Raw genomic sequence first — 24,578 nt, forward strand, 5'->3', positions numbered from 1 at the left:
CCTTATTTCAAGATGATGTTGCAGACGAAGGGGCAGAGTGAAGGGCTCCGGCGTGTTGTCCTGTTCGTCGGCCACGCGCTGGTGGCCGCCGGGCCACCCAGAGTACGATGACCTCTCGATGGGCCACGGAAAAATAATAAAAGGTGTTGGGTACCATGGGCTGCTTGCTGTGCCAGGGGCACTCGGGAGAGGTTTAGGGTGAAAACAGTGACACAGCTGTGGGTATGCGGCCGCCCAACAGCCAACAGTGGGATCAGGGATCATACGGGTGATTTGATGCTTTTGCCCCTGCCTCGTGGCCCAAGCAGCAAGACAGACGTGGCTGTGGTTCTCCTGGTCTGAATGTATAGAATTCAATCTATCCAGACCAACGGTAGCCCAGGACCTAGCGTGTGGGAATTCGTGCGTCGGCTGATCTCTGAATCCATGCTGGCGTGCCCCAGGGTCCTCTGGGCGGGACACGACCCGGACTCTTCCTTTCGTCATTTGGGGCAGCGGTTTTCAGAGCCGAGTCAAGCTTCTGTTTTGCTTCAAGCCCGTCAAGGGTGGGCTTGGGCATCATTCGCCTTCAGAGGCTGGTGAGCCAGAGCCGTCTCGGGACCCTAAGTCCCACGGCTGTTGGCCTGAGACCCTAAGATCATCTCAGGTTGCCACCTGCCCACCGTGGAGGCGCCTGGCCTGGGGCCCTGCGCAGACGGGCGTTCCCTGGACGTTCACCGGCCGCTGCTTGCTGGCCATCGGGTCAGTGTCTACGATTAGGCGTACGTGGAAACTCACCAGGAGAGTTAACACAGACTCTGGGGCCAGCAGGTGGGTTTTTTAAGGGGCCTCATCTTGGGCACATGAACCCCTCTGGGCTGTAGTTTCCTTGTTTGTGAGATGGCAACAGTCCTAGTTTCTTCCGAACTCGGCTGTTGTGAGGGATCCGGGAGAAAATGTGCGTAAAGCATTGCATGTAACCACCTGGGAGACAGGAAGGTACAAATGCTGGCTGCCGTTGCCAGGACGTCTCACGCTGAACTTTTCCAGGGAATCCCACCGTCTCTCTCCTTGAACTTGGGCCGGAAGGGCTTTTCTGCAACAGGGGGTCACGACTCCGGGGATCTGGCGGCAGGAGGAGAGCGTGGTGAGGCGGTTTCTGAGGCTTTGCAAGACAATTCCACGAGGCTCAAGGCCACTGTGCTCTGAGCCTGTGGCCGTTAATTTCAAGCTGGATGGCACATTCTTTGCAGAGCGGTTGCCAAGGAACGAGGTAATCCTGTGACAGAAATACCGCCTGGGGCTTTCGGTTTGCTGGCCCGGAGGGCTTTAGGCGGTGTCAGATTTTATTACTAGCATTCCTGGTCTCCATGAAATAACCACGGGGGAACACAAGTTGTGTCAAAGGACGCATCTACGGGCCCCGATTAGCGCCGCACAGAAAACAGGCACTTCGTTTCCTTCTGATACTGATCCAAAGATGGGTTAAAAAAAAAAAAAAAAAAAAAAAGACACAAGATCACGTACCTTTAGGCTGGTCTGTAACCTCCCATCTGGTCAGGTGACCTGCCCATAAACTGGCTCCTCAGCAAGTCAGCCGCGTGGCCTCTTGGCCCCACCCTCGTTAGCCACGTGACCAAGGTTGGCCCCACCTTCACTAGCCACGTGACCAGGGATGACTCAGGTCACCCTTTCAGATCGCCACCGGCCTCCTCAGTGGGTGATGTGCAGTGAATTAACCCACGTCCGCTCGGTGGGCACATGGCGGGCACCAGCGACCGCCAGCCCCCCCCTTTCCTTACAGATGGCTGCAAAGGGGCCGCTCTGTCCCAACAGAGGGGGCCTGGGGGTTTTGCGGGGGAGAAGGGCAGCCGGAGGGGACCTTACTTTTTACCAGCGTATTCAATATGGAAGCATAGTGTGAAGTAGTACTTTAGTAATTTCTTTTTGTTTTGCGAGAGAGAGGGAGAGAGCACGCCTGCATTCGGGGGAGGGACAGAGAGAGAGGAAGAGAGCGAATCCCAAGCAGGTTCCACACTGTCGGTGCAAAGCCCAGTGCGGAGCTTGATCTCACCAGACCATGACCTGAGCCCAAAGCAAGAGTCGGATGCATAACCAACTGAGCCACCCAGGTGCCCCGATCTAGTGATTCTATACCCCAAAGTGAGTGACCCTTTGGCTAATAACTTCAGCTTATGTGAAGCAAAAGAGTAACTATCATGGCCACATAAAGCATTTATATCCGAGTCAGTAAGAATTCCTAATGATGTAGAAAGTTCTTAAAAAGAGCTACTGTGATCATGTGACTTGCTGACGCTTTTTACAAGTCTGGCGTGGATGTAACGTGCATAAACTATACACTGTCGAAGGCGGGAAGCTCCTCAAATAAAATCATAGGATCTTACTGCAAACTTCACATCGTGCAAGTATAAAAACTTTTCGTGGAAACAAAGTTATAACCAAAGTCGAAAAGAAAATAGATGCAGATATGACTTTACAAACTTTCACCATCAGCCACAACACGAGTCAGTTGCAAGGAGACGTGTGGTTGGCTCCAACCCACTTCAGGAAACGCTGCTTAGGGAACAGCAGGACTCCAGTAGCCAGCTTGGGGGCAGCCGCTGTAAGGAAGCTGGAGATGGTGGGAGGGGAGGAGAGGAGGCAGAAGGTTCTGGGAGACGGACATGTGCAGCGCTCGAGGTCCTTCCTGCTCCTGAGAGGCTAGTCTCTGCCGAGGGCCCAAGTCCTCCCTTCCAGGTGGGGGCAGAGTCTTGGTGGATCTTGCTGCCATGTTCCCATTTACACTGGTCTGACCCTCGGGCACGGGCAGAGGGGAAGGGGCCGGGCCGCCCCCTCCCCCCGGGAAATCCTGCCCCTCCGCAGGCAGAAGGCATGCCCACCCCGCCCCTGCCTCCACAGCTCCTTCTTTGTGGCCGTGGGGCAGGGAGAGGAGCGGTGGGCACGGCGGGGCCAGGGCAGGGGCAGGGGCCGTCCCTGTCACTGCTCTTCCTCAGGGCGAGGACGCTGCATTGCCTCCGATGGCGGGAACAGAACTCTCCACGCCAAAAGCCAAGCAGGACAGGATTTCTCGGCCGCTCTGGCTGCTCAGGCAGTTTGGGAGATGAACTTGAGCTCCAGTGCCAGGGTCTGTGGGGGATGATGGGATGGGGTTTAAAAAGCGGCCAGGATGGTGCGTGGTCAATGAGCCAGACCCTGTCATCAGCCTCCGTGGAAGCCTAGCACACGGGGAGCTGGAGGCCGAGCCCACCTGGGAGAACCGTCTGCTACAGGGGCTGCGTTCGTTTTCAGGAACAGCCCAGAAGTTACAGAAGAACCAGTTCGGTCTCCAGGTCAGACAAGCTTGCTCCCCGGCTTTCATCACGGTGTAGCCTTTACACCTAGACAGCGAGGCCAGTCGGGCGTCAGCCAGGAGGCAAACTTTACCTTGGCAGCTGGGCGATGCCAGGAAAGTGACCGTGTCGGGCGGGATTAAAGAAGGCCCTGGAAGGATCCAGGGCTGAGCCCAGCGGGGCGGTGAGTGTCGGGCGGCCTCTAGCGGCCACTGCCGGTCACGCTGCTCAGCGGACACCTGACTCGCAGGGAAAAAAGACACTTCTTCCATTTCTTCCAAGACAGCAGCGGTCGTGAGAATATAAAACAGATCCAGAAGCAAAAAATGTAATTACATTTAGTATTCAGTCAAAGACACTAAATAGTTGTTTTGAAATACAAATAACTGAGGCTGATCCTTTTGAGGATGTATTTATTAAATTCTAAAACCTTAAATAATTTTTATCAGATACATTCAAACGGAAAGAAAAACTAGGACAACTAGAAATTCAACATTTTTCAGAGGGTTGTGGGCGCCCTATTATTATTTAAATGTGTTTTTATTTTGCCTACAGGAAAGGTGAGCCGGTATTAACGACAGCATCACCAACTGGTGAACTTCATCTTGGCCTCCACTTGATGTCTTTTACCCCGTGGAAATGTCTTTTCAATGCAGTGTTATCTGCCCATGGGGAATTTAAACAGGAGTCATCGTCATTTTCTTCCAATTTCTGGAAATAAATTATGTTTTACACAGGAAGGCATTTCAGGAAAGTGTTTTGCAACATGGACAGACTGAAGAAAGAACCCACGTCCAAACTCCCAGTCCCATCTCCCCAAAAGGATGCTCCCAGACTCTAATGCAGGTGGGATGCCTGGCAGGGTCCCGGGGGCCCTGGAGAGGCGGGAGCTCTAGAAACGCCCCTCCCTACATCCTGCAGAACTCACGGCCCCCCCCAGCGGCCCCCCCGCGCACTTGGGTAAGGAAGGGGGTGAATGCCCGTGGCGCCAGCTCTGCTGAAAACCTATCAGCCCGGTACCTTGAGCTCCTCCTGTCTTCTGTGATAATACAGCATCAGCTGCTTCTGCTCCGCACTGCTGATGATCGGTTCTCGGGCTGGGGCCCCTTGTCCCCTCTGCAAAGACGAGGGCAGAGCAGACTGTGGATTACAGCACTCTTACAGGGGCCACCCGGGAAGTCACAGTGAATGTTTTATAACCGTCTTTGCCGACTGCTACACATAAACTGGGGATCCGTTCTGATCATCAGGAGAGGCTTGGCCTCCAGCAGCCCCTCAACCCTGGGCCCTCATGGCGGACAGAGACCAGAGGCCAGGCAATGCCACCGGCCGCCGCGGGTCCAGTGGAGAAGGGATGGAGATAATCGTGGAGAAATGATTTAGGACAAAGCAGCCTCACACGGATACGTCTCTACGCGATCTACATCTGTAACGACTTCTGGCACATCCTCCTTGTTTACAGAGTATCAGTACTTTGAAAACTTGAAATCAGTGCTCTAGGCTGTAGTTTCCGTTTCGAGAACCACTTTTAGTTACTTGCAGCCCTATTTCTAAGGTTGAAATTAGCATGGCTTATGTACCCCCCCCCCCATTAAAACAAACTGCAGGTATCGTCAAGCAATTCATACTGTCTTCCAGTTTTCGCTGTTTTACGTTAAGCCTGCACTAACGGGATTAAAGTGTGTGTAACAAAGAGACTAAGTGAGATTTACTCTAATTTTTTATTGGTTGGAAAACAGTTAACAAGAAGTGGTGTCGTGTGAAAGCAAAAGTACTCACTTGCTGAATCTTGGCGATAATTTTGGTTTTCTCATTTTTGCCCACATAGTCTGAAAGCTTCTTTGTTCTTCTGAGCTCCTTGGCCGCCCACCACAGCTGGGCCTCTGATTCTTCAATAACATTCAGTCCTGCCTGGGGCCGTGGTCAGAAGTGGCTTTAAGGTGCATCCGGACACTGGCCCACGCGTGTGATCCTCCCCCAGGTGCACGGAGCCTGGCTGGTCCCCCCTCCACCAGTGTGGGGCAGGGTCTGGCATCTCAGCCCCGCCCCACCTCCCCTCTCCCCACGGGCGGCACCACCACCCCCACCGAATCGAAGCCCTTGCTCATTTTCATGCCCTTCCTGGTAGCTCCAGCTCTTGCCCTGACTTCGTCACCCTCCTGCTCTGGGAGGTGGGGAGCACCCTATCTCATGTGTACCCTCATCTACAATACGAGGTCCTTCTCGGATGGATTTTGAGGATACTGCCAGGAAAGAACACTGGAATCCAGCCGGGTTTTTACATCTAGGCACAATGGGGCTGTTTGTCTGTTTCTGCACAGCCCGCCTATTTAAGATGGCTCAGAGCCACAGGCCCTGTCCAATGGGATAAAGGATAAATGAGAAAAACAAAGGAAAATGGAACGTAAATGCAGGAAAATAACATGAAGCAAAAGGTGAGGCTAGAACACAAAATTCCAGGCAAAGGGACCAATGAATGCACTTTGGGTAGAAACAGGCACGAGTTAGGTTTCTGGCTTCCCAGTGACCAAAGAGAACGGGCAGGTTTTCAGTTACTCCTGCTCCTCTGTGTGCCCTCAACCGCGAGCACTACCTTCAGGGTCTCCCCTAAACCCAGGGCTCTGCTCGGAAGCACAGCACGGCAGGATGGAAGGCTGCGTATGAAGCGAAACACGACGTCCAGGAGAGGAGGCCCAACTCTGCAGTGACCCACCCCACAGGACGCCCGAGAGCCACATACCTGAGTCCCAGACAAGTCTTCTTTATTTTCGAATTCCATCCGGATGGGATCGTATGGCGGCAGCCCCATGGGATAGACAATCATCACTGCACCTCGCAGCTGGTCTAAGGCGTCTTTCACCATCTCCATGGTAACACAGACTCCGGCTTCCACTTGTTTCTGAAGGGACAGGGACAGGAATCATTCTGTACACTGGGACTGACCGATTCAGTAAGTACTGATCAGGTTCTTGTACCGGCCTCCTGCAGAGACGACTGCCACAGGACACAAAGGACTCCAATGGGGCTTGCTACCGAAGCCACCAACATCCTCGCGGGGCTTCTGCTGCGCCCGCCACGGCCTAGGCCACCAAGCAGACTACGAGCGGGGCCGACGAGGGCAGTCAAGTGCGGAGGACGCTCAGCAGCGCAGACGGAGGGGATCGGGCCATGCCACGCCACGGTGGGGGGAAGGTGGAGCAGGCAGGTGAGCGACAGGACCAGGAGAAGCAAAGAGCAGCAGGTTAAGTGCAGCCAGTGCACCAGTGCCCAAGGGGGTTGGGGACGTTGGGGCTCGTGCTGGAGAGGCCAGGCTGAGGAATCTGCGCTGAGGACAGGCGGCGACATCTCTCCTGGGCAGGAGGGACGGTGCAGGAGCCTAACCTTGTGGTGGGTGAAGAAGGCTCCCGGCCGGGGGAGAGCAGGGAAATGCCCAGGAATTTCCTGAGTGGCAGGAATGTCTGTTACTCGTAAGGAGCCCCTTTGGACCACACCAGAGTTTATGCTAATGAGGTGACCCATGTGGGACCTCATTTCAGGGAGAGGGAGCAGAGATTAGAGGGTTGAAACTTTCAGACCCAACCCCCATCACCATCCTGGGGGGGGGGGGAAGGGAGGGGAGCTGGAGAGGAGTCCCGTGGCCCAGGATTTTATTACTCACGCCCACGTAATGAAACCCCGATAAAAATAAAAATCCTGGGCATCGGAGCCCGGAGGAGCTTCCGGGGCAGAGAACACACTGCTATTCGAAGGCAGGTGCCGGGAATCCCAGGAGTGCCCACAGGCTCTGCACCCCGCACCCCAGACCTCACCCTACATCTCTTCCACTCAGCGCCGAGTTGTGTCCTTTACAACAAAGCCATAGTTGTAAGTACAGCGCTCGCAGTGTGTTCTGTGAACTGGTGAACCAGGCGGGGGGGTTGTGGGAACCTCCAGATTTACAGCCGGGACAGAAGCGCCGGGGGTTGCCTGGCATCTGAAGGTGTGGGCTCTTGCCAGGGACCTTGCCCTTTCACTTGCGGGGTCTGCAGCAACACTGCGTAGTGTGAAACCTGAACCCAGGCCTCCCGGTTGGTATCTGCAAGGCACCAAAAGGCTACCAGGGCGCCTTCAATAAAGCGGTGGCTGTGGCAACGGAAGGCGCTGGGTTGTCGCCATTGTGGGACAGACAGTACAGGACCCGAGGTAAGGCTCACGGGGGGGGACAACAGCCTGTGTCACTGAGGCACCGGTGGCTCTGCCAAAACCAAGTGGCAAGTCTGCAGGAAGTGCTTCTCCTTGGGTCCAGAGCACAGGGAGGAGCGAGGAATCGAACTCTCACCTCTAGGAAACCTGAGCTTCCTCGAGGGCTTTTGGGAAGAAGCGTCTAGGAACCAGGTGCAGGCAAAGGAAGGCATCAGGGGGAGGAGACAGATTGTGGAGTTCCCTGCGGAGGCAGATTGTGCATTTGGAGGAGGTAAAACACTGGGGGGAAGGGCAAGGAGAGAGAAGAGGACCCAGGAGAAAGTGCTTTGATAAACACTCAACGTGGTGAGAGGCAAGAGAAAGGGCACTCAGGGAGCTGGGAGGGGACAGGAGGACAGGAGGGTCCTCGACGTGCTCAGAGGACAGTGTCAGACAGAAAAGCCTCCGACCTGCGAAGCGAAGGGGTGGCCCTGAGATGGCCATCTCTGTGGGGGAAGGAAACAGAGGCCGGGTCCTGAGACACCCAGGAGGTTCCGGGCCACGCATGTGGTGGTACGTCTGCTCCGGGAAGCTCGCTGGGAGGGACAGGGCGGTGTGAGGGTGAAGCCGCAGAGAACTGATTTCTGGAGAAGGAAAGAGGCCTGAGTGCATTAACAGCGTAGATGTAGCCCGCAGAACAGGAGGCACTGAAAACATCGCCCCCATCCTGGGTTTCCGGGCAAGCAACAGTGGGGGCAGCAGCAGAAATGGGAGAGCCTGGGGCGGGGCGGGGCCGGGGGGGGGGGGGAGGATTAGACACAGATCAGAGTCTCCAGGGAGGGATGAGAAGAGGACCTTGCAGGAGGGACAGAGAACTGAGGGCTCCTGCCAAGATAGCCTTGACCGCTGTGCCACACAGGAAGGAAGGAGGCAGGCAGGGCAGGACGCAGGCCATTCGGAGCCTCAGAGCCCGGGGCCTGCTGCCCACGGCCAGCCGACTGGGGCCCAGCTGGGCGAGGATGGGTTAGGGAAGCAGCGTTAGTGGGGCGGCATGGCCGGGCGGGGGCTCAGGGATGGGGAAGCGGGACGGGAGGTCCTGCGCTAAAGGGGGCCATTCTGGGTGATGGTGCTCTAATCTGACCGAGTGGCAGACTAGTAAGACAGGAGGAGGAGTGACCGCAGGAGTTCTGTGGCAGGGACGCCCAGGTCCCAGAGGGGGTTGAGGGGGGCAGGGCGGATGTGTGGCCTGAGGGAGGAAGGTGGACCGTGCCCTGGAGGCCCAGACCCGAACTCTCTAAAGCTCTGTTCTCATCTGTGAAACAGAGGGGATATTCCTGCCTTGCTTGCTCGCAGGTGGCTCACGAGATTGTTTCGGGAGTCACAAATCCCCAGAAAACATATCAGGTCTTCCCATCAGAGGCTTATGCCAGAGGATGGGTGTGCAGAGCTCCCAGATACGGGGTCACGTGAGGCAAGCCTTTCTGCTCAGAAAACGTCGCCCACCACCACCAACGTTAACTCAGCGCGGGTGAGTCATTTTCTGTACAAGCTCCACGAAATGCCAAGGGCAGTGATCCCTGGCCAGGTAACACGGCAGGGTGACAGAGGAAAGCTGGTGCGGCTTCAGGGCAGCAGACACCCCAATGACCTGGTCTCCTGCTCTCAGCAGCGGGACAGCTCAGGAAAAGGGGCCACAGAGACAGTGGTCTCGTTCCCGAGGAGCCACCGCGTCTGGATGGCCCACCATCTCTCACTCTCCCCATGATGAACCTCCGGCCACAGGACTCGAATCTTCTCCTGCTTGCCCTACAGTGCTAACTGTCCCCACCGTGGCCAGCTCTGGAGAGGGGACGGTGATGTGCACTGCGTTTCTGGAGGCGGCGTGGGAAGGGCCCCGGGCGAGAAGTCAGGCCGGCCACTCGGGAGCCCTGCAACTTTGGGCAAATCACTTCAGCAAAGGACTGGAACCCGAGAAGCCTCTCTGTAAATTCTGAGACAACCACGTAAGAAGATCCACAAGCAAAGAGACCAGAAAGGATTTCCACAGCAGACAGTGAGGGCAGTGAAGGGTGCAGAGCAGTGTCCAGGCCACGATTTTCCTAACACGCCCTGACACGTGCTAGTTTGATCAGGTGTTAACAGTTACGATCAATACTGTAAAAAAAAAAAAAAAAAGTTCTAGGATCAAAGGCATTTTGCAAACACTGGACTGAACCAAAGCATTCCTTGTCGGACTTGAGAGAGCTTTTGCTAAATTAATAGGCACTGAAGAGCAGTCATTCCTGAAGCATTTAAAGGATTAGTTAAGAGCTTGAAGAATTAAGGACACGTTGGTTTAGAAGTAATTTTGCCCATGGGGCGCCTGGGTGGCTCAGTCGGTCCTGATCAGGTCAGGTCAGGTCATGATCTCCCCATCCGTGGGTTCGGGCCCCGTGTCGGGCTCTGCGCTGACAGCTCGGAGCCTGGAACCTGTTTCGCATTCTGTGTCTCCCTCTCTCTCTGCCCCTTCCCCACTCACGCTCTGTCTCTGAAAAATGAATAAACTTAAAAAAAAAAATGTAAAAAGAAGTAATTTTGCCCAGGGATGCCTGGGTGGCTCAGTCGGTTAAGCTTTTTTTTCATTTTTTGTTCTTATTTATTTTTCAGACAGGGAGAGACAGAGCATGAGCAAGGGAGGGGCAGACAGAGAGGGAGACACAGAATTTGAAGCAGGCTCCAGCACAGAGCCCGATGTGGGGCTCAAACTCATGAACCGTGAGATCATGACCTGAGCCGAAGTCAGACGCTCAACCAGGAGCCACCCAGGCGCCCCTAAAGTCAGTTAAGCTTCTAACTTCCGGCTCAGGTCATGATCTCGCAGTCCGTGAGTTTGAGCCCTGCATTAGGCCCTGTGCTGACAGCTCAGAGCCTAGAGCCTACTGCAGATTCTGTGTCCCCCCCCCTCTCTCTCTCTCTAAAAAATCAATAAACGTTGAAAAAGAAATTAAAAAAAAAAAAAAGTGATGTTGCCCAGTGATCAGTAGGAAAAGAAAAAAAAAAAGTTATCCACTGAGAAGGCTGGAATGGGGGGCGGAGGGTAGCAACGCCCAGGGCCAACACATAAATAAAGCAACTGACAGACAAAACAATTATTCAAACATCCTAATATTCTTTTCCTCCAGGGTCACATTACCTGCACTGTCAGGTATGACCTCTGCTCCTCCTTCTATGAAACAGCTTCTGCGTGAGTACTGGTGACCATCGCAAAAAAGTAATTCATAGCGGCACGAACTCCAGCAATCAAGTATCCACGGAGCTCTTACAGGGTCACAATGTTCACGTTTCACTTTCTCAAGTTCTCCCCATGTCACGTACCCATCAGCTCGTGGTTGTGCCACACGCACTACACGGTGTCCCACACGTTCACGTTGCACTCGCGCAGGCCAGGCACCCTTTCTGCCTGACCCGGGAGACCAGGAGGATTCAGGACAGCTGTCACCAATATGAAAAGGAAAAGCGACCACCCACACCCAAACAGGCTGGTCCTTGCCTTGCCCTGGGAAGGCTAGAAAAAGACCAGGCGGGGCTGCAGATAACTCCACTCTGGAGTAAGTGGAGTCTGTATTTCAAATGACAGGCCTTAGGGCCTCATTTAAAAAAGCTAACCTTCGATATGATTGCTCTGGCCTCTTCTATAGTCTTCTTTAACACTTCCTTCATCTTTTCATTTGGAGCTGTGGAAATAGGACCGGGAAGAGGGAGAGAAACAGCTGTCTTTAAAGGTCTTCTTGGGGAGGGGAGAGGGAAAAACTAACGAACAAAACCAAAACAAACAAACCCCAAAAACCCTTAGATGTCCCAATCTCTCCTGGCCAAGTCAGGGAGCAAGGAGCTGAGAGGAGGACCCTCGTGGAATTCAGGTGAGGGACACAGGGAAGCTGGTGGCGAGAAGCTGGGAAGGCTCTCAAAGCGTTGCTTTATTTATTTATTTTTTTTAAGTTTCTTTATTTTTGAGTGAGAGAGAGAAAGATTGTGCGCAGGCGACGGGAGAGGCAGAGAGAGAGGGAGACAGGATCGGAAGCGGGCTCTGCGCTGTTAGCAGAGGGGCTAACGTGGGGCTGGAACTCACGACCGATAAGATCATGACCTGAGCCGAAGTCAGAGGCTTAACCGATTGAGCCACCCAGGAGCCCCACAGAGCTTCAACTTTTTAATAAATAAAAGTATGAATTAAGACACCGAAAACGCTAGAAACATAAAGTTGTGTTAGAATAGAAATGGTTAATTTAAGATAATATTGGTTTAGGGGCGCCTGGGTGGCGCAGTCGGTTAAGCGTCCGACTTCAGCCAGGTCACGATCTCGCGGTCCGTGAGTTCGAGCCCCGCGTCGGGCTCTGGGCTGATGGCTCGGAGCCTGGAGCCTGTTTCCGATTCTGTGTCTCCCTCTCTCTCTGCCCCTCCCCCGTTCATGCTCTGTCTCTCTCTGTCCCAAAAATAAATAAAAAACGTTGAAAAAAAAAAAAAATTTTAAGATAATATTGGTTTAAAGGTGAATAATGAACCATTAACTGGTTCTCAGGACATACTATTATTTTTTTTCAGTGATGCAATTCCTTCTAAAAAGCACAAATATCTTGGGACGTATGGGTGGCTCAGTCGGTTAAGTGTCTGACTCTTGATTTCGGCTCAGGTCATGATTCCAGGGTCGTGGGATCGAGCCCCAAATCAGGCTTTGTGCTGACAGCAAGGATCCTGCTCGGGATTCTCTCTCTTCTTCTCTCTGCTCCTCCCCCTGCTTAATGCTTTCTCTCTCAAAGTAAATAAACATTAAAAAAAAAAAAAAAAGCAAAAACATCTCTCCAAATTGACAATGAGTTTACATTATGAAAAGCTGTGGAAGACAGCCAACCATTTTCCAGGCTAAAACCCACCCGAAATAACACTAAAAATTCCTATCATCTTCACTATTTTTTTTACAAAAATATTTTTTGAGCCTGTCAAGTCCTTGTAGGGACACTTTTGTATTTCTTTTGCTCCTCACAGTGTTCTAGCACAGTAGATACGTAGGTGCTTAGGTGTCTGTTAAACGATCAATTACGGTCTTTTAAACGGGGCCTTTTAATCAGGTTAAAAGGGATAAGCCATCAAAATGGACTCCCGTCTTTTTTCCTTGAAATTCCACACGAACAACCACACACTAAAGGGGGAATGATTTCAGAATGCTGACATGGAATAAGACGTTTTATACCACAGAGGGCCGTGCCCTCGATTCAAGGGGAGACGATGTGCCGACACTCATCGCCTCTGTTCACACAGAAATCTCTAGCCAAACCCTAGTACCTGCAAACCGTAACAGAACAGAACCCTCAATAAGTTGTCAATGATTGCCTCCCAAAACTATTCGGTCGAACCATATTCAATTTTCACCATTTGTTACCTACAAAAATGGCAGCTTCAGGTGGTTCATCTGATGTAAAAGCTAGCAGCACCTTAGTAAAGAAAGAGCAAGAAGACAGATGCTTCCTCGACCTACCCGATTCATTCTGGATTTGCACGGTACCACGGGAGTCGGTTACACGGTGCAGTATTTCATATGTTTGTACAGAAAACTGAGGTCTGTGTTTTTTGCTTTTTTTTTTTAATTTTTTTTTTTAATGTTTATTTTATTAGAGAGAGAGAGTGAGACAGAGCATGAGCAGGGGCGGGGCAGAGAGAGAGGGAGACACAGATTCTGAAGCAGGCTCCAGGCTCTGAGCTGTCAGCACAAAGCCGACGCGGGGCTCGAACCCATGAACCATGAGATCATGACCTGAGCCGAAGTTGGATGCTTAACCAACTGAGCCACCCAGGTGCCCCCTGAGGTCCGTGTTTTCCCGTGAAATTGCCACCTGCATACTTCCTGCTATGCTCGCGCGTGCACACAGAAGACACAGGCTGGATTACCTTGCCCATTCCTTCGGCCGATGTCATCCTTTTTAAATACCGAGCCCCCACTGGGTACACACTTTTCACCCCATTCATCCCTTAATTTCAATTCTTCAATCTGGTCATCAGTCAGTCCTTGCATATTAGGAGGGAGAAATATGCCATGTTCTGCCAATTCTTCCATTTCTTAAAAATAAGAGAAAGTTACACAATATGCATCACAATTATCATCACAACACCTTACACCTCAGTGAAATGTAGGCTCCCTGGGGGTCAGGGGTCTTGCCCAGCGGCTCCCTATTTTATTTAGCAAATGCTTAGATACCACTTGGTTTGGGCCAGGCCTGTCCTTGACCTTTGACACACGGTCGCCCATTTGTCCTAGGTCAGCAGTGGCACCGAGTTTAGGAGCTCACCGTGGTCGCGGGCAGCAGGGGCTGCAGGCTCTGTGCGCGAATCTTCTGCTGGGCTGTACCTTCTGGGACTCGAGGCACAAGTTAAAATTCACTGACGGTCTGAATACATATCCACCAAGGGCGTTACAATTTCCAAGCGTGTTCACGTAGATTATTGCATTTCGCCTTGTGAGGCAGGCAAGAGAATCCTCCACATCCTGGTCTTCCCTCATTTACAGCCCTGTCACCTGAGGCTTGCAACTTTAGAGACATACTTTCTAAATAATTTGTGTAAATCTGGTCAGTGGAGAGGATTTCAGGCAATTCACACCCTTCCAAAGCGGCAGAGATGGGACTAGACTTTGGTGTTCTGGTATCATGTTCATTATGCAAAAGCGTGGCTTTGTATTTTTCCAATCCCATATATATTCACCCCAAAACTAACCCACACTTCAACCTTGCAAAATCGCTTGCCCTTCCTTCCTCCCTCCCTCCCTCCCTCCGAGTTTCCATAGCACTGTAGGAAGACACCAGGTGGCTTGTGATAATACAACACTACAAAACAAATGGTGTAACTTAATGGGGTCTTTATTGTCTCTCTCCCTACCAGACACTAAGCATCTGGGGGGCCAGGGGCTGGTCTCCTTCACCCTGGTCTCTGGCAGGCAGAGAGCCCTGGGGCCTGCCTGAATCACAGTGGACAATGGGAGCTACAGAATAAATGAGTGAGCCACTAGCACAACTCTTAATATTTAGCAGCACATTTTCAATTGATAATTTTATAGAAAAAGAAGTTGGAGTCACTCTTCTCCCCAGATGTTTTAAATACAAAAGGAAAACATTTAATACTGAGCTGGTTTTGGAATCAGTAAATTTTCTAAGAAACTATATGTATGCGCCGTAAAGGCAGAAACCATAACCCTTAAGGAGTTCTCCATGGCACAAAAATCACGTATTACAGAAACACTAGACCACGTCTGGAGTATCACCATGGGAGCACAAATAGGGAGCACCTCGCTCGAGGTGGAAAGTCGCCAGACAGCGCTGCTCTAGAGCGTTCGAGAGGAGTGACCAAACGTTGTAATATGAGAAACAGGCTTGTGTTTACTGGAGAAGGGCAAGGGACGCCAAGGTTGCTCTTCCCACCCTCGGAAGGTGGGGGCGTCCCAAAGTCAAGAGCTCCCCCACCGGGAGGCGCTCCACTCCAGGCGTCTCGACAGAGTGATTTCCTTCCACTACACCTGCTCTCGGACCGGGTGTTTCGGCTCCCCCGGGTTAGCCAGTCTCCCCGGCTACTTCACACCCTGCCCCGCAGCGCTTCGGCGCGCACATGGCCTTGCCCGCACGCGGGGTGCCGGCGTCACTCCGCTCTCCGCGGGACCCCGGCGGACTGTCCCCTCTCGAGCCCGCCGGCCGCGCGTCTTTGCAAATCTTCGCAAAACTGACCCTCCCCGCCCAGCCGGCCCGAGAAAGTCTTGCGGCTGCCGCCCCACTTCCCCATCCCGGATGGCCCGTTTCTCCCCGCCCCGGCGCGGGCTCCACGGTCCCGGCCGCAGACTCGCCGCGCCGCTGGGCCGCACCTGAGCAGACGCGCTGCACCTTGAGCCGCGCGTTGTAGACCCGGGTCACCTGCACCGTGAGCTCCTCCAGCTCCGTGCTCCCCGGCGCCTGCAGCAGGAACTGGCTCTCGTCGCCCCGCTTCACGTGCAGCAGAACCATGGCGGCCCCGGAGACCCCGCCGAGGCGGCGAGGAGGCCCGTGATGCGCGGCCCGCCGTAACCCGAGGCGGAGGAGCGATCGCCGCCTAACCGCTGCTTGGAGTCCGGAACTCGGGGCTCGAGTGCCCGCGGGGCCGGGAGGGGGAAGGCCCTCACTCCCGGAAGTGCCTGTTGCCAGGAGCAACAAGGAAACACTGGGGCCGCCCTCGCCAGTCAGAAGCGGAGGGTGGAGAAGCCGCAGCGCGCGGGGGCGGGGCCGAAGCTCCCGGAAGCAGGTGCTGCCGGGCAACGATCCACTCGGTCCGAGACGGCCGTCCAGCGCCGCCCCCCGCCCGGCAGGTTTCGTCCTGCGCCGTTCCCGGAAGTGCCCGTTGTCGGGGCAACCGCCCAACACAGCCCAAGCTATCCGGGGGAGCGCGGAACGCCCCGTCCACTCTCCCGGACCCGAGGTTCCACCTAGAGAGATGTGTGGGCCGGGGGGAGGGGTGCGGTGGTGGGCACCCTCAGACACCGAGCCCTGAAGCGGGTCCCCGCTGCCGCTACAAGTCCCAGCGGCGTTTTCGCCGCTGTCGCTCACCACTTCCGGAAGTGCTTCCCGCTGTTTCCGGTCTGGAGATGTTCGCGGCGGGGGGCGGAGTGCTTCGCGCGGGGCGCGGGGTGTGAGCACCGAGGGGCGGGAAAAAGTGTGCGTCCTCTTCTGTGCGGGCTAATTCGGATTCGCCTATCTAGGGTAGCTCTAGCGGCTGTTGCCGGAGCGACCGTGCCCAAACTATCCAGCCAGCCACCGCCCGAAAATTTCTTATTGAACAGGCGCTATTTCTTCCAGGCGTGGGTGACACCGCGGAAAGGCCAGGATCACTGCTGTCAGGAAGTTTATATCCCAGTGGAAGTGAGAAAGAGAAAACAAAATATAAGGAACGAGGCAGATTCAGATAGAAGCATAAAGAAAACCAAATTGGGTGACATTTGCACTTAGTCCTTGATAACAAGGTGCCACCAAAGCTACGTACGATAGTGCAAGGCTTCAACCCTCGTTATCTCCTTCGAAAGGCCATTGCCCGATCTGAATATTGCAAGCACCTGCTACTTTGTATTCCTGAAACTTTGGCTCTCCCCATTGGAACTTCGTCCCTGGGGTCTCCGGGGCAGAGTGGATAGTGTGTGACTATGGGCTTGGAAATACCAAAAACCAATTCGGGGTCTCATATGAAGACTGTTAGACTGGTCCTAGACAGGGTATGGAGCCCAGCGAGCAGATGTGTTTTCACCTCTAGTATTGGGGCAGGGACCACGCAGACCCTGGAACATGCAGTACTGGGCAGAATGGTAAATGTCTCTGTTCTCAGAGGGAGAAGGGGACCTACTGTGTTCGAGAAGGGGACCTACTGTGTTCTCTGAGCTCCTGAGTGCTGGCCATAAGGTCATCCCCCTGTTTTTCCTGAATCTGATTCTGTACCCCTAAGCCAACCAAGCTTACAACTTGGTTGAAAGTGTCTTGCTTTCTAGGTGGTGAGAGCCATTTATGCGCAAACTCCTATGTTACAGGGTCTCGGGGTGTAAGTTTTAAAATTAACAAAGCGTGGAAAACTCATGTGCTGGCCATCCCGTTTCGTTTAAATATGTAGTTTATTATTTGGTAGGAATCATTTGGTAGAAAGTATGTAGTTTATTCCTCACTTGGTGGGAGAACACTCCATAGACCAAGCGCTTGCAGTTATCTTTAATCTTTGTCAGCACTGATATTTGCCAGTGTAGTCCTGCTAACTTTTGTTAACGTTCCTTGCAGTGTCCTCTTTCAGTCTTTTTTTTTTTCCCCCCTCATACAGGCCATGTCTTACAAATTTGCGCGTAGCTTTTTCTCAGTGTGGTTTCGGTAATCCTAAATCGTACCAAAGACCCTCTCTTGTCTTGGCACGACTCGAGCGGGTTACTGAATTTGAAGACAAAAGGTGGCATGTGTGTGCTCTCGAGCAGTGTGGCTACTTTTCTCTGAATATTTTAGGCGCTGTTGCCTTTCTACGGTGAAGGGCATCTTATGACCATTTGTACCTAATGAAGCGATGCGTAAGGGATGAATGCTGTGGTCTAGATAATAGGTCATTCATGTTGGCTGTTAGATATCAGGCAGCGAGGGAGGAAAAGAACAGATTTTTAGTCTACTGAAAAAAACCTTTTTTTTTTTTTTTTAAGGCCCTAACAACATTAGAGATACATTTAAAGCTCCCACGCAGCCCTCTCTGATTCCGTTCTCTTCTTCCCCTTCTCCAAAGGTAACTACTGTGCTGAATTTATCATTCCCGTTGGCTGTTGTTATACCATCAACACATACGTGTATGTCTCCCTAAAGAATAGAGGATATTTTTCGTGTTTTAACTTTTATAGAAATGTCATATTGTATTGTTTTCTAACTTACACAGTGGTCTACTGTCTAAATCTGTCACTCCATTCCCGGTGACGATTAGCGTATTTCTAGTTTTTACCATTACGAACATTGCCCGTCCTGTTCCACGTGCGCTAGAATTTCTCTACAAGTCAGATTTCTTGGGATAGAGCATATGGATTTTTCTGGGCATGGTTAAATTGCTCTCCAGAATCGATACTCTGTCAACACCAGCGTATGAGTCCCCATCCTTCTACATGTTCACTAACTCTTGATGTGCTCAGACTTATTTTCCTAAAATTAATAAACAGGGACTTTGAAATTTTATATATCAGTTTTCCTGTGTGTGAGTTTGGTTGTCCTTTGTCCGTCACCATGACTATAGTTAGTTTGTGGACTTGCAGAGCTCAGGATCTGGCTACTCGTAAAGAGGATAAAAAGATAGGTTATAGACGGGGAGAAATATTGGCAAACCACGCATCCAACAAAGTGCGAGTATACAGAAAAGACAAAGAACCCTCAAAACACAACAGTAGGGGCGCCTGGGTGGCTCAGTCGGTTAAGTGCCTGACTCTTCATTCAGACTCAGGTCATATTCTCACGGTCAGTGAGATCGAGCACCGCATTGGGCTCTGTGCTAACAGCAGACCCTGCTTGGGATTCTCTCTCTCCCCCTCTTTGCCCCTCCCCTGCATACGCTCTCTCTCTCTCAAAATAACCAAACATTAAAATAAAATAACAGTAAAAAAAAAAAAATCCATTTAGAAAATAGGCAAAAGACACATATTTTACCAAAGAAGATATTAGATGGCATGTTCACCATGAAGAGGTGTTCACCATGGTTAGCTATTAAGGAAATAAAGCCACAATGATACATCCTCTACTAAAATGGCTAAAAGAAAAAGCAGTGACAACAGCAAATGCAAGCAAGGATGCAGAGAAGTCGATCACTCATACATTGCTGATGGGAATGTAAAATGGTCCATTCTGGAAGACAGTTTGGCAGTTTTTTAAAGATCCAAGCATCACCTACCCTGTGGTCCAGCAATTGCACTCCTGGGCATTTTCCCAGATAAATGAAAACTTATGTTCACAAGAAAACCTGTACGGGGGGCGCCTAAGTGGCTCAGTCGGTTAAGCCTCCGACTTCAGCTCAGGCCATGATCTTGCAGTCCATGGGTTCGAGCCCCACGTCAGTCTCTGTGCTGATGGCTTGGAGCCTGGAGCCTGCTTTGGATTCTGTCTCCCTCTCTCTCTCTGCCCCTCCCCCGCTCACGCTTTGTCTCTCTCTCCCCTTCAAAAACAATAAACATTAAAAAGCAAAATTAAAAAGAAAAAGAAAAAACCTGTATGGGAATGTTCATAGCAGCTTTGTCTATAATAGTCCCAACCCAGATGTCCTTCAGTGGGTGGGTGGGTGAATGCCTAAACCAGCTGTGTTGACATCCACACCATGAAATACCACTCGACAATAAAAGACATCTGCAGTCTTGATGAATCTCCAGATAATTATGCAGAGTAAAAAAGTCAATCCCAAAAGGTCACATACCATATGATTCCATATATATGGAATTTGTATATATATATATATATATATATATATATATATATATATATATATATATACACACACACACACACACACACGCATACATATATATACACATATTATAAAACACTCCTGAAGTGGCAAAATTATAGAACTGGAGAATAGTGGTTTCCAGGAGCTAGGGACAAGGCAGGGGAGTTAGGATGGGATGACAGCAGGAAAAGGGCAACATGAAGGATCCTGGTGGTGACGGGAAGTGCTTTGCATCAATGCTAATGTCCTGGTTGTAGTATTATAATTTGTAAAATGTTACCACTGGGGCGGGGGTGGGAAACTGGGTAAAGGGTACCTGGGATCTCTCTGTATTATTTCTTAGCAACTGCATATGTATCTCAATCATAAAATCAAAAGTTTCCTTTAAAGCCTATTATTCTGTATCTATAACTTCTACATATCTTCTGTATCTAAAATTATATTGAACATGATTCAATGATTTAAGAATCAACGTTACTGTTCTGAATAGCAATCATACAGGACTGAAAAAAGGCAATACTGGAAGGAACTACTAGCCTTGGCCTTGAACTTGGGTCTTTTTAGTCAGTCTCCTGTGTCTGGCTGTCCTTGTGCCTATTTCCCTTCTACCCCCATCATTCATGCTTCATGCATTATTTTCAGGCCAATAAGACTTTGAATGAGGGCCTCTCTTCTTAATGATGATTTGTAGTCTTAGAAGATTTTCTTACTTTTAGATTATTATATGGAGAAGTAAAATGGATGAAATGAAGTCTTGAATTAAAATACCTGATCTGAGAGGCACGTGGGTGGTTCAGTCGGCCAAGTGTCCAGCTCCTGACTTGGGCTCATGTCATGATCTTACGGTTCGTGGCTTTGAGCCCTGTGTTGGGCTCTGCGGTGGCAGTGTGGAACGCGCTTGGGATTCTCTCTCTCCCTCTCTCTGACCCTCTCCCGCTCATGTGCTCTGTCTCTCTCTCTCTCCTCAAAACAAATAAACTTAAAAAAACACCTGATTCGACAGCTGATCCCCAAACGTCATTACACTTGCATATGTAAAGTTCAAGGAAAATGGCTGAGAAAAGTTCTTCCCTCTTGAGCAAAGTAGTCAACATGGTAAAGACAGGTATATTTATTTCATATGACAGCACATTTCACAGATATGTACAGAATGTTTGTGTACCACTGACTTTAATACTGTACTTCTATAAAGTATATAGTTATAAATATTGTATGCCACATAAGCAATAAAATTCTTACATATAAACAGCAATCTACTATAGAGAACAAAGAATTCACAAAGAGATCCTTAGTGTCTAATTTCTGCTCTGCTTTTAACAGAACTGGTAAATATTTTAATAACACAGAATAATGGCTAGTTATTTGCAGCGTACCTTTCACTTTCCTAACTCTGTGCCCTTTCGGCAACTTGCCAAATATAATTTTCCTGATAAAGGCCGAGCTGCTGCGGGATACGTATGTTTTAGACAGTAGTTTGTACTCAAAAGGAAACATCGCTCACAGAAACCGCAATCCGCACTAGTGAAGTTTATAATGAATTCTTTTTGCTAATGGAGAGCAAATACCACATACACTAATCACATAGATGTTAAAGCCACAGTTTCAAGAAGTTAATTCACATTCTGAAGCACACTGCTTATAGTAATACTGCTGTTTAAAATATACTACTGCTGAAATGATTAGAACCCCCAAAAAGCACAATATAAAACTCACAAGAGTTAGTGCTAACAGCGAATCCTGGCTGTTAACAGAGAGAGGATTACTTCTAGAAATATAGTATCTTGATAACATTTGAGCATTTAGAAAAGTGCTTTTTTTCCCTACTAGATTTGCTTTAAGTGCAATGCAGTTTGCTGTGCTTTTCCACTTTACATAATCTTAGCCATGAACTCTATTTTGATATTCTCCCAGTGCACATCTTTAAAGGTTAAATGTGGACAATGGAATTTAGGTGGACATCTATAACTTCCTATAAAAGGAATGTTAGTATCAGTCTCAACGGCTGAGGATGATTTTAACTTAAGCTGACAACAAAACATCGCTCACGGAGTTTTCTGTTTGGGATTACGTGATGATACCAAAACACTACATTGTGTAAAAATTCTGTGAACTTCATGAGACAAGAGCAGGGTCAGTTGCATATTGGCAGTGCGGGAGACAAAATCCACAGCTAATTTGAGGGGTAGCCTCTAAAAATGTAAAGCAGCTTCACAGATGTGTTGCGTAGCCTCTGATGGGGACAGAGCACACACGCGGAGTAGATCCCCAACTCCAAGCATTCTGAGGACCGCTGCCTTCCCTGCTATGAAGTTCCAGAGAAAGCAGCAAAGGGAAAGTGTGGGAGGGGAATGGGCAACATACACCTTAGTGCAGGGAGAGGGGAGTGCGTTTAGCTCTGATATTCCTCATTGAACTTGGAGGTATGTGCCTTCCTGAGAGATAAGGCCATAGCGCTTTGTTGTATGGGCTGGAGTGTCCATCCACATGACCGTGACCACAAAATAGGCTGCTTCCAGCCCCAAGAACCTCCTCCCGGAAAAAAAGCGTCTGGAGATGCTGGAGCGCAAAGGAACAAAGATGCGGGTCATGTGTGTTTGGGGGAGGGGGATGAAATGGTAGGAAAGTCTGGTTCTGTAGTGAGATGCTAGTTTTGGAAAGAAAATTAATGAACTGTCCAAATTTCATGTATAGCCATCCTTTTGGTAATGAAACACCGAAAAAATAACTCTGTTAGAACGTGTAGGTAAATATTTTGTCTGAGTCCTAAGTTTTACAAATATGTAAGTGTATACATACGTGTGTGTGTGTGTGTGTGTGTGTGTGTGTGTACCCATGCCTTTTTGTGTTTTAAAGCCATGCCTTTCACAATGGTCTCAGTATAACTCTGATAGCTCTTCGGTAAATACCTGGAAACACCATTGTTAACAAGTATCAAAGAGCAGGCAAGAATGTCAGCTAGAAGTTGTTTGGGCTTTTTTAAGGTTCTTCAGAGAAGACGGACAGAATTTCTGAATAAGGACTACTGTCTGAAGTAGTTTTGAGCACTGTTTATGGCTACTCCTCTCTCTTATTTATCCAAACAGAAACACACCAAAACTCCAGTTAATAATGAGAAGGACTTTTTCCTTATTTCCAATATACACATATTCCAGCTTTGTACACATCAAATAGTGGTATTTCGTGACAACATCAGTGCACTTAACAATTCCATATTGCACATAATGAGGAACTAATGCCCAATTCTTTTGGCTCTCACCTGCCCAAACTGAAAAACAAACAAACAAATCCAAAACTGTTTTCTATTGCATAACCTTATCTTTCTGTAAAGTCTAGTGTGGGGGATGCCTTCGATGGCAAGGTTGTGAAAGGAGCTACAGGAGGGGTGGTGGCAGGTGGGGGCAGAGTGACAGGAGGTGGAGGTGGTCGTCTTGATGGCAACACACAGAAAGGAACATTTGTGCCTTTATTCCAGTCGTCATCAAAGGTCACGTAGGAGCCAGAGAGCGAACTCGGCTGATTATTCAGTAGGTCTGGACAAGAGGACTTTGACTTCCCTTTCACACCAAAGTCCTCCTCTTCCTCGAAGGTTACCCATCCTTTTGGGTTGCTGATTTTTGCCGAAGACTGGCCCTGCAGATCAAAACTGTCCTTAAACCCATCAAATGATGAAGGCTTGCTATTGTTATGACCAAGAGGCTTCAGAGAAGGGAAAGGACTGCTGGCAACAGGCTCGTCTTTGGAGAGCCACGAAGTTGCCTCCGATTCTTGAGACTCGGCTCTAAATGGGTTTCCGGGAGCTGCAGTCCTGTCGGTGAAAGGATTTGTGCTGGTCAAGCTAGTAATAAATGGGTTTGGAGAACATCGCATATTTTCCTGGGATTTACTCCGGGCTGGAATTGGAGGCATGCAAGTTACAGAACTCAAAGTATTCATGTTACTTTGTGTTGCAGAAGGCAACTGAATCAACCCCTTTGGGTTTGGGGTTGGAGCACATGATGTTTGAATGGATGACTGAGCCTTTGATACAGCAAGCAGACTGAATGACAGATCTTCAAATGGGTCACTCTTTAAGGGTGATTCCAGTCGGACGGCAGAGACTCCGTTTGTTTTCACCTGAAAAAGAGAACACCCAATAATCAGGGAAAAAAAAGACAACATGTTACTTTTAACAACCCCTCTATGCTTCCTGTCTCAATTATTCATGGGGGAGGAGGAGAGGGCAAGGATACAAATTTCAAACTTAAACAGCTTTGTATAGTTTGTTACCCTGGTAGTTTAAGTAAGGTAAGACAACTAAAACCTTACTCTTTAAAACCTCCCTACTACATAAACCCCTTTATTAAAGACATTTGTTTAAACCCCAGAGAAGTTAAATAGTTTGTTTCATTCATGCAAGTTCTAATATGATGTAAAATGGAGAACTGGACAGAATTCAGCAAATGACTTGAACATGCCGTTTTATCAAATGTTAGCGTGAACGCAAGAAACCCGTATTTAGAACTTATGCTAGATCTGTAGAATAAACTTCCAACACCTGTCGTGATGATGATGTGGTTTCATTGTTCTTTTAAATATATTTTTATTTAAAGTTAATGTTACTATGGAAATTAAACTTCATGAATGGAAACTGACTTCATTGGTATGTTTATATTCTTAAGCTAAAGACAATGCATCTTTTCTTTCCTTTTCTACTTGGAAAAATGTATTTTCAAAGCATTTTTGCCTTTTAAGTTCTCCTTTGTAGACTAAACTCTGCCAATGATGGGACAATATTCCTTAACTGACTTTCCTCATCTTGTAAGAAAAAGTTTCAAAACAGATATGCTCATTAATAACCACATGCAAAGGTTGTTTAAAACCAGTGGGCGGGGGGGGGGGGGGGGGAGGATCCCATTTTCTATTTGGTATATAATCCGTTCTTTCCATGTGGCAGAGTTGGCTGTGAACTGCCAGGAGGAGTGTCCTGAATTACTTTATGGTCGTAAAAAGTGTGCACTCTGTGCCTAGTTCACAAAGAAGCCAGCTGGGAGAGGAGCATGTCTATGGGACTGAGCAAAACCAACTTCTCCAACTTCTTTAATGGGGAAGAGAACCCTGGTCTTAGGAGCA

General features: G+C 49.7%; 2 protein-coding genes across 15 annotated transcripts in view; both read right to left on the reverse strand.

Moving 5' to 3' along the window:
- Positions 1–3,727: 3,727 nt before the first annotated feature.
- CFAP298 (cilia and flagella associated protein 298) lies at positions 3,728–15,664 on the reverse strand. Of its 2 annotated transcripts, XM_058731883.1 has the most exons (7): positions 15,370–15,664; positions 13,413–13,580; positions 11,136–11,203; positions 6,070–6,228; positions 5,109–5,240; positions 4,350–4,445; positions 3,728–4,040 (listed from the first exon to the last, which is right to left on the reverse strand). In XM_058731883.1, the coding sequence occupies exons 1-7, from the start codon at positions 15,506–15,508 to the stop codon at positions 3,930–3,932; spliced, it is 873 nt and encodes a 290-aa protein (XP_058587866.1). In that variant the 5' UTR covers positions 15,509–15,664; the 3' UTR covers positions 3,728–3,929. The 2 variants fall into 2 exon arrangements, with proteins under 2 accessions (XP_058587866.1, XP_058587867.1); XM_058731884.1 differs by lacking the exons at positions 11,136–11,203; positions 15,370–15,664 and having other exon boundaries at positions 13,413–13,490.
- A 4,900-nt stretch (positions 15,665–20,564) lies between these two features.
- SYNJ1 (synaptojanin 1) overlaps positions 20,565–24,578 on the reverse strand; it is a 91,213-nt gene continuing 87,199 nt past the window's right edge. For 9 of the 13 annotated variants that reach the window (XM_058731893.1, XM_058731886.1, XM_058731892.1 and 6 more), the window contains one exon: positions 20,565–23,582. In XM_058731893.1, the coding sequence (XP_058587876.1) occupies positions 22,782–23,582 (801 nt within the window). In that variant the 3' untranslated portion in view covers positions 20,565–22,781. The remainder of the gene's footprint in view (positions 23,583–24,578) is intronic. The other 4 variants (XM_058731899.1, XM_058731898.1, XM_058731895.1 and 1 more) reach the window with 1 other exon arrangement.

This window comes from Neofelis nebulosa, chromosome 5 (genome assembly GCF_028018385.1).
Source record: "Neofelis nebulosa isolate mNeoNeb1 chromosome 5, mNeoNeb1.pri, whole genome shotgun sequence".
Lineage (NCBI taxonomy): Eukaryota > Metazoa > Chordata > Mammalia > Carnivora > Felidae > Neofelis > Neofelis nebulosa.